This window comes from Myripristis murdjan, chromosome 16, assembly GCF_902150065.1.
Source record: "Myripristis murdjan chromosome 16, fMyrMur1.1, whole genome shotgun sequence".
Lineage (NCBI taxonomy): Eukaryota > Metazoa > Chordata > Actinopteri > Holocentriformes > Holocentridae > Myripristis > Myripristis murdjan.
Genome location: NC_043995.1, coordinates 2,312,826 through 2,323,375, shown reverse-complemented (window position 1 = coordinate 2,323,375; position 10,550 = coordinate 2,312,826). Strand labels below are relative to the sequence as shown.

Sequence of the window (10,550 nt, the reverse complement as noted above, 5' to 3'; positions counted from 1 at the left end):
CAGAGCTTTAATGTGAGTGCGGGAGCAAATTGTGATTTTTTTGCAGAAAACATCATAGTTGATCACCCGTTAGACAGAAGCTAACGTTAGCATTCAACTACTATCTAGGTTGCTAACGTTAGCATTCAGTAGTGTTACATGACATGATAGGAAAGGTGTGGATTAATCCTGAAGTATCAGTGGACACGTGGGACTCATTTATTGTGAAGTCCACCAGCTGAAGTGTGGCAGTGAAAGCCATGGGCTGTGCTGAAGCACGCAGTGAATCATGAATTAAGTTGTTTAATCATAATTTTTTTTTTTTTATGGGAGATAACACCTGTATTTGTAATGGGTAATATTAAATTTATTATTAAATATAGAAATGACATATAGCTAATCATGATCCTGTCACACTGCTTCATTTTGATTGGATAACTGAGCTGTCACTACACAGCCTAGAGCTGAGCTATGAGCTATGTCATGGCTGCAGGGAACTCTTACTCTCACAGGATAATGTTTATAGATCTGTTATTACATGAAATAGAACATCTTTTTTCTTCCACTTTAATGGTATTGTAATAATCAGTTTCAGACAGCAGCTTGTCCAAACAAGTAAGTACAGCAGATAGAGCTCCAAAGCTTGATGCACAAGTGCAAAAGATTACGTCTAACAAACCAAGGCCACATGGGGCCCTGGTTAAACTCTGCAATCCCAGCGAGCGGCGCTAAGTGAGGGCAGTCAATGAACTCGCTGGCTGTTTTCATTCAGCTGAGCGCAGCCTTGCCCACGCCTGCTCAGCACAAAGAGGCCGGGTGTACAGCGCTTTGGAGATGAACTATTCACTAAATCCATTATGTCAGATGAAGAAATGAATGAATTACGCAGACATGCATTTTATTATTATCTGCCCTAATAGGTCATGTGTGTAACAGGTCACCAAACAGCCACACAGAGTGGACCTGGTCCTTGGGATCATATCACAAAGACTTCATTTTCTTACCAAACAAGTGAAGGCTGAATCAAGGCCTCTATATAGTTTTATGGCCTTATACTGAAATCAACCTTCATTAAAAAAAAAAAAAAAAAAAAAAAAAAAAAAAGGGATAAATGATAACATAGCCTGTTTTACTCTTCTATGGCTTGTAATCATCAAAGGTAGCAAACCCACGTGAGTGGTCTGGTGTTAATTTGCACTCTAATATTCAGTGTTATACAGTAAGTGGCATACTGAATGTGGTGGATTGAAAAGTAACAAAATAAATAGCAGACGATGCCTTCACTGTAAACAAGTTAACCACTTCAATTTCTTTTGGTTTACAAAAATTGCAACATGCAACAGTGCAGAACAACAATTAACTATTAAATTACTATTACTACCTTTTACTACTATTGAATACTTGGATAAACAGTTCCTCCCTCAGTTAAGATTCCTTCTTTAAAAAAAAAGAAAAAGAAAAAAAAAATACATGTCAGTGTAGCATCAGTATAGAAAAAAAATCTCAAAACAAGGCAAAACTGTTGATTACCATTATAATATATATTTCATCAAAAATTTCAAGGAACATTTCAATCGCTTTTGGGGGCCCCCCCAGTGGCCAAAGGGCCCTAAGCAGGCGCATGGTTTGCTTGTGCCTTGGGCCGGCTCTGCATGAACTAACCTTCATTCTCATCTTGGGGGCATTTAGGGTTTTTAGAGTGCAACTTATCCACGGCCTGTAGAGGGTGGACATTTCAGTGCAACATTTCTGTGGAACAGATGCCTCTGAGCAGACAGGGCCTGGGGCTTGATCTTGTGTCACTGACATCACCAGGATGCCACCAGGCTCAAAAAGGTTTGTACTCACAGATGCAGACTGATTAACAGACTGATTTAACCTATAGCCAGTTCATGAAAGCTTTAACTTTTGTTTTTCTGAAGTCCTATCAGGGTAGAGGCTTTCCTTGGAATATTCTGTATAAGCCATGTGGAAGCAACAACAGTAGGCTGTTTGTAATAAATGTGACAGTCGAGGAAATAAAAGAAAACAGTCTGCACTGAGAGTCTTCAATGATGTGCAAAACACCAAAGCAAAGACCAGTATTCACCAAGAAAACAAGAAAAACATGAATGTGGTAGATTTATCACTTTAAATTTAATCAAGGATTCAAAGATGTGTTTTGGAAAGTCACTTTTAGCCATGATTAGCTATTCTGGATCAAGGGCGAGTGCTGTCTTTATTAAAACCTTGTCTGGAAACCGTCCCTAGCAGTAGGATAAATCAAAGAAAAATAAAACATGGTGGCTTTAAAGTAACATCACACATCTTTGACTTACCATCATGCAGATTCTAAATGATGTCTAAACAACTGGGCTAGAAAAAAAAAATAATACTTGGAAAGGACTGATGTGGCGGAGACTTAAATGTGTTCACTAATAAAGTGAATGGTCTGATAAGGTAGACTCACGTCACAGGGGAGGTTACTGTGACCCAGGAAAATGTCAGTGATTGAAGGTGCAGTGACTCTCACAGCTCTCTCCCTCTCTCTCTCTCTCTCTCACACACACACACACACACACACACACACTTGGGGGCTGCTGCCCTCAGGAAATGGCAACAAGTGTTTGGATACCAGTTACCCAAACTGGCTACTGGAGTACACACCTCATTTACTACATTTACTAGATGTTTCAATGTGACTGTGTGTTCCTCTGATCCTTACACTTACTTACTAATTATGATCAATGATCTGTGTGCGTTCTTTAGCTGCGGCAGCTAAGAATCTGGAAACAAAATCATGTTTAAAGGACCACTCCAGTGGTTTTACATGTTTCAAAGTCCCTGTGGAAATGTTTGCTCTCCACAACCAATTATCAGTGCCATGGTTTATGATGCACATGACTTTGTTAGCTGCAGAAGCAGAACATTATAACTTGGGTGCTTCAACCAAAAATTCAAATTTGAAAATTGAGGCATTTTGAATATATGTTGTGAAATCTGTACCACCACCATATGTTTTGCAAAATGGTTTGTTGACATGTGGGTAAAATTTGGGTTTATTGTTGTAAATGGGCCAAACTTTCAGTGACAGAAGGAAATGCAGCTCCAACTCCCCAGAGCCTCTTACAGGACAAAGCTCACTAGATTTAGCACCTTAGTCTTGTTGGTAATGATACAGTCTTTTAAATTCATGTGCCTGCTGTTCACATCAGAAGCGTCCTTCTGATGTGAACTGATGTGTGTAAGCGCCACTTACACAAGCTCTCTCTCTCTCTCTCTTCCTGTGTAATTGAGTAATTGAAAGCGAGACCTGCCAGTAATGTAAACAATGTCATCAAAATGCAGCAGAAAATCAGGGAAAATGACAACAGCGGGGGAGGGGCAGGGAAATCAGAAGAGTTGGTGAGTATGGGGTGCAGATTTGACCATCAGTGTGTTTTCTTGTGAAATTCACCCACAGTGTGTTGTTTTTCGGCACTACCTTGTGCTCTATAGCTGATGAATTACTCCTGTGTGGGATCAATAAAGTTCTTATCTTAGCCATCTGAGAAGATCAAATACATTGTTTTTGGTGCCTAACTGTTTCCCAAGTATATTAGTGCGTGTGAATGTATAAACCAGAGGCATTCACTTAAATTTGTTTGTAGAAAGGCGCTTTATGAAATTCAGTACATTTACTTGTATTAGTTTACAGAGCAGCCTTGCCACATCCAATATGGCGGCGACGCTGACGTACGGCTCAGCGCTCGATGCGGCATCTATGTATATATGTCTATGGTTCCTGCAGTGGAGACACGCAACAACGGCCCCGGCCCTTTAAAATTACCCCAAAGTTCCTGCGGTGGAAACGGGCCTAGTGTTAGCCAGCAAATTTCTACACCATGGCTGTAGCTGTGCTTCATGTTATTAAAGATGTGGTGACACATTTTCGATTTTTTAAAATATCTTTAATATTTATTTATTTTTTCCTTTACAAATATTTTTGGCTGGTATATTTTCTATGCTTACCTGCCGTAGGCAGAGGAAGCAGAGAGTCCATGTGGGACTGGAGCATACAGCCACCATCTTTTCCTCCTGGCAGGTGTTTTGATGAAATATTAAAAAAAAAAAAAAAAAAAAAAAAATTAAAAAAACTGTGTCATGTAGATGTTTTTTATTTTTCGTCTGTGTCTTTGCTCTTGGCTCAGTGATGACTGTTGAGCTTTCAGTTCCTCATTTCTCTGTACTTGCGCCCACCTGTCTGTAACCTAATGAAAGCCCCTGAAAGGCACTATGATATGTTATGAATGGCATATACTAATAATAATAACCAACTATTTGTATAGTTGTTTCAGGGTGCTTCACAGAAAGAAATTAAAAACCTGACGTAGCATATAAAATGAGAATATGGCGAAATGACACAACAATAACGGACATATGTATGAACTGGAAAATTAGTTTTGGTAACACTTCACAATAACAGTACAACAATTAACGTTAGTTAACGTTACTTAAAGCCGTAATGGTTAATTAACTGTTAGTTAATGATTATTATGGCATTTACTAATGTTAATAATATCTACAATAATCCTTAAATAACATATAAATTAATACCTTAGCATGAACAGCATTAGTACATGATTCTTAGACACATTAGTTAACGGTTAGTTAACTGTCACTTAATGTTTATTACCTGTTACTTAATGTTTATTACGGCATTGATTAACGTTAATTGTTGTACTCTTATTATAAAGTGTTACCATTTGTTTTTCCACTTGGTGGATAATAAAGATTTGTGTTCATACTGTATTGGCTATATTGGTTTCACGTTTTGTTTGTTTTGTATTCCAGGCAGCCATGAGCCCAGACAGCAGTTCCTCTTTGATGCTTGCCTTACACCTCGCAGGCGTGTGGGGCTCCTTGTTTCTTCAAGGCGCTGGATGTGTTTGCATGCTGTCCACGTGACTGTTCCAGGCCGGCGTCAGGGGTTTCCTCATTCATTTTTCTGGCACACACACACACACACACACACAGTTATACATGAGTTGCATGGCAAATCAGCTGGATTACCAAAATCAATCGATCCAGGCAGCTGACTTCCATCAGTGGATAGAGGGGAAGATCTGAGTTTGAGAGAGAGAGAGAGAGAGAGAGAGAGAGAGAGAGAGAGAGAGAGAGAGTTTGTCAGTGTGATGCGGTGTAGGAGCTCAGTTCCATCCAGGGGAATCTGCGCAATTACGCGCTAAGATGATGCGCTTTTGCGTCAAACATGTTGCAGAGAAGCCAAACCACCAGTGTGACCAGTGTGCTGAGCTAAATCGGGCCAACTGGTTTCATTTTCCTTGAGATATGCCGGGCTTTCACGGTCCAAACGCCACCGGTGCGCCTCCGGACTCGGACTACGAGTGGAGATATGAGTACTACGACGACGAGCCCATCTCATTTGATGGACTCCAGGCGCACCGATGTGAGTAGGCGGACTTCTTTCTGCTAAACTCAGACTACTACTGCTTTATATGTGCTCATGTCCAAAGTAACGCCACTGCTAATGTAGACTGTATGAGCTTTAACTGAGCCAGTGCAGAAAGGCAGGAGATTTGTTAGACTACTCGTCCCGCTACTTTGCCTCTCCGCTGAGCTGCCAGCACGGCGGAGGGCTGGTGATGGAGATGTTAGTGCAGGAGTGCTGGGCTGCTAACTGCAACAAGTTAAACAGCACAACATTACATTACAACTTACTGGGAAGAGTACTCGCACTAAATCATGTCACGTATTTTGTTTTAATTAATCAATTAATTTAAATAATCAGTGTAACTAAGTAATTAAATACTTCATTAATTAATGGATTGATTGATTAACTAATTAATGATAAATTTTCCTAATCACATGAATAGACCTGGTTCTGATGATATCAGCTTATTATATGTAATGATGCTGTGTTTTAAGTGAACCTGTTGTATTTGATGGTATTTATTATTAGCTATATTTAATATTCCATGGACTTGCATAGTGGCTATATATGATCTCAGAAGTGAATTTATTGACATTTTTGTTCTGATTGAATGTTATCTATATCTATCTATCTATCTATCTATCTATCTATCTATCTATCTATCTATCTATCTATCTATATATATATATATATATATATGTATCTATCTATATATATATATGTATCTATGTATCTATGTATCTATCTATCTATATGTGTGTGTGTGTGTGTGTGTTATCATATATATATATATATATATATATAGTTTTGAAATATACCAATAGACTCTTGTGTCATGTCTGATGTATGATACTCAGATGTTTATAGTGACCTCATGGAAGCGTTTTAATTGTCTGATAGGCAGCAAGCTGAGAGTGACATAATGGGTATTATCATCTCTGATGGTATCATCATAATATCCCTATTATACTCCAGCAGGGATTTGTAATCAGTCTAGGGAAACAATGGTGGCCGTTTTATAATGTGTATGTGTGTGTTTTTTTTTTTTTTTTTTTTGCTTCTATTATCATAATACTCCACTGGGACAATATATACAGTAGACTAATATGCAAAATAAGGTGAGTGAATATCCATTCATCACCTGTGCCCTTGTCTGTGTTGTTTTGCAGACTCTATAGTCATCGGCTTCTGGGTTGGCCTGGCTGTCTTTGTCATCTTTATGTTTTTTGTCCTCACTCTTCTGACCAAGACTGGTGCTCCACATCCTGAGTGAGTTGGTTTGCTTCACTTGAGATCAGTTCATTCTTCTTTATGGACACATGTTTACATGAGCTTTAGTCTAGTTAGACGAGGAATATGAGCCAAGCATCTCAGCACAGTGAGACTGAGTCAGTGTGGTTGTTGGAACAAAATAAATGGAGTGCATAGCAGATATCTGCTCCACTATCTCTATGTGTGTGTTTGTCTTGTTAATGAAGGATATGGGCTGCTGCCGGGTATAACCTCAGTATTGACTCAGCTTGCTGGCCAGAAAATGTAAGATTAAGAAAAGCCATGAGAGCAGGAAAGAGACTGTTTACCCTGCTTTCACTGGGCACACACACCAACGTTAGACTGCTATATCAGTTTGTTGACTCGTTGAGCTGATAATGGCCTTTTATTAAAGGGATAGTTCACCCCTTTTGAAAAAATGTACCTCACTTCCCCCCCAGCTGTTATATAGGACTGGATACTGGCTGGATACTCCAAATGCTAACTGTTAGCCTCCTGTCATTGAGTACGTTTACATGCACACCATATTCCTGCATTATTCGGAATATTCGCAATATTCCGGTTGCGCACGTGTCATGTAAACACACGCCGAACCCGATTAAGGTCATATTCTGGTTGGAGAGAATTCCGAATAAGACACCTGGCATATGCCTGTTCCAACCTGAATACTGAGGCATGTAAACACCTTAGTTGGAAAATGCCCTATGGTTACTGCAATCGGGGAAAACCATGGACATAAATATACGTATATTACATCTATGGGGAAAATGACATGGCGCACACTACAGCATGGCGAACAGCAGCAAGAGCCAGGAGACTGCAGTCTGCCTTCAGCTGATCAAAGATCATGGAGGATATCGATGGGAGAAAACACAGGAAGAGCGACAGAAGAAGTAGAAGAAGAAGACTTCTTCTTCTGTATTTCTGGCAGACCAGACGCCTATACGCGTACTGCTGCCCCCTGTGGCTGAGTGTCGCATTATGTAAGAGAGTGGAATACGCTGAAACATGGGAATATGCCAAGTAACATGTAAACAGAATATTCCAGTTGCCGCAGCGCAGTTACCTTAACCAGAATATTGACCCGAACCGGAATATGGTGTGCATGTAAACGTAGTCATTGAGGTGGACTTCCCCCCAGCTAACATTCTTCAAAATAACTGCCTTAATCAGAGAAAGCCAGCACCACTACTGTCCTATATGACAGCTTGGGGGAAGTAAAATAATGTTACATTTTGCAAATTTGGTGAACTATACCTTTAAAAGTCAAAAGTTGGTGCAGTTTTATATGATGGATATGATGCTGTTTGATTACATATTTATAATGGATCTGTCTGTGGGAGGAGCTGGAGTGAGCTCTGTCTGAACTGTTTCGAATGAGATGACGTTCCACAAAAGAATGCTAATGTTATTTTTTAGGTCAAATATTTGTATTTTGGGGGATTATCTTCAAGGTTGAGCAGATAAATGCTCAAGCATGAAAATGTGAGATTACATTTCCATTTTATGTGATTCCATTTCTATTGTGCATGCCGTGTGTTCTGTCATACAGTACACAGACTTTAATTTTCACTTCCAGGATGTTTCATATTTTAATTGTTTTATGGGATTGAATTGTCCAGCATACACACACCCTGCTCTGTGCTCCCTCTCTCCTGTAAACGTGTAGCTGTGGAGAGCCTTGTGAGAAGCGAGCCCATCCGAGCAGCTGCATCGATGCCCTCAGCCCTAACAACACAGCCCCCCCCATCCACCCGCGCAGTCTGCACTCGTCCCACTCCCTCTTCCAATGTTACATGACTGAGGAGGACCAGGGGGGCTCCGGAGCCCCATGGGCCAGAGAAGGTGGTGGCTGGGCCGGGGGCAGAGGGAGATCAGGACGAGGATGTGCACAGAGGAGTCCTGGAAGCCTGGGGGAGGAGGGGGAGGACGACGACACCGTCCTCAAAGAAGAGCCAGCAGCAACAGAGAGAGAGACCGTCCTCCTCACTCACTTCAGCATTCCCAACTTTGTGAATACAGAGCAAAGCTTGACGCTTGGAGATGAGGACCTGCAGCTGGGGGAGTCAGAGCTGCCAATCATCCTGGAGGGGCGGGGTCAGACTGACAACAGCCATCACTTGACTGAGTAGCAAAATTCTTGCCTTTACCACAAGCTATTTCTGAGGAAAAAATCAGCCTTAATTTGGTGCTGTTTTGTCATCATCATCATCATTATATATATATACATATATATACAGGTACATCCTCCATTTCAATGCATAAACCTCTAGCTTATTATGCATTCTATATGACAACTGCTCATATGCAGCACCCCTCCCCATTTCGGAGAGTCGCTCCTGCATACAAGGTCCCCCGGTTGCTTTCCACCCTCTCATTATGATCTGTCTCCCCACCATGATGCTGCTTTGAATCCAGTCTTTACCATGACCCCCACAATGGACGAGGAGCAGAGGGTCCCCCAATACTCATGGGCTGAAAGAAAAATCTACATTCATGATGTCACAGATTTTCTCATGTACTTGCTGGCGGAAGTCTTGGATAGCCGGACATGACCATAATGCATGTAATAAAGTGCCAGATGATCTCTGACACCTCCAGCAGTCTGCAGTGTCCTTCAGCCCAAGTCTGTGTAGCCTTGATGGGGTCCAATAGAACTGATTCAATATTTTAAATTGTATTAGTCTAATTCTGATATCCCTAGACATTTTGGTGGAATTTTGACAGATACAGTCCCATTCCTTCTCACTGAATGAGATATTTAAGTCCTGTTCCCAGACCTGCTTTAATGATGAGATCCCTTTATGGACTTGACTAAAAATCATGCAATAATAATATGATGCCTCATGACCTTGACCAAATACTTTGATTATGTTATGGAGCAAATCAGAATAGGGTGGAGTAATTCTGGTTGAACCAAAGATCTTCATTAATAAATGCATAAGTTGCAAATATTGCCAATGATTTAACTTGGGTTAGGTTAGGTTGAAATCTTGGGTCAGGGACTCAAAGGATTTTAAAGAGTCCCCCTCATAGAGGTCTTCAAGTGTGCAAATCCCTTTAATAACCCACTCCCTCCACAAGACTGGAGCTTTACCTATACATAGCTTAGGGTTCAACCAAACCCCCACTTCTGAATTCAAGAATGGGTTAACATTGGAAATCTGGAAGGTTTTCTTCCAAACTGTCTGAATATGGGATACAACAGGGTGAGATCACAATTCAGGTGACAGTTTAGCTGTTAAGCTGGCTAGAGGGGGAGGAGGGGAAAATGCCTTTTGTTCCAATTCCAACCAAAAGGGGGCCCTTTCCGGAGGTAACGACCACTGAGCCAGGGGTCTCAAACCAAAGGCATAATGACAAAGAGCAAGTTTAGGGAGTCCCAGTCCTCCCTTATCTACTGGCTGCTGCAGCTTTTCTAATCGCATTCTAGCTCTTTTCCCAGAAGACCACCTCTCCTTTTTAATGAGAGGGTCAAAGTTCACCATATTTACATCATTTATTTGTTGGGGAAAAAGAATTCCTAGGTATCTCATCCCCTCACACGGCCATTGAAATGCTCCTATTTGAGAGTGCTGGAATAATATGCTGTCAATAGAAGAGCCTCAGATGTGGACCAGTTAACCTTGACAGTTAACAGTCAATTGAATTTGAAATTGAGAAATTCCTCACTTGGGGCCATGTGTAAGAATCCTATACTTACATTTACTATGCTTTGTGTACTGTTATTTAGAAAGCTGACGCTGATTTCAGTTTTTTGTTGGTATCATTTGAATATGTCCCAATCTATTTTGATTGAAATGAAGGTGTCAATGTTATTGGTCTTTATTAAGTTATTCATGTTAAGACGTGTTCATATTTTACCATTACTTACATTTTGACTGTG

General features: G+C 40.6%; 1 protein-coding gene across 1 annotated transcript; it reads left to right on the top strand.

The window, feature by feature from the left end:
• Nucleotides 1-5,289: 5,289 nt before the first annotated feature.
• On the top strand, nucleotides 5,290-8,796 carry mrap2a (melanocortin 2 receptor accessory protein 2a). The gene is made up of 3 exons (XM_030072054.1): nucleotides 5,290-5,407; nucleotides 6,562-6,661; nucleotides 8,334-8,796. Exons 1-3 carry the CDS (start codon nucleotides 5,290-5,292, stop codon nucleotides 8,794-8,796), a joined length of 681 nt encoding a protein of 226 aa, XP_029927914.1.
• The last annotated feature ends 1,754 nt before the right edge of the window (nucleotides 8,797-10,550 follow it).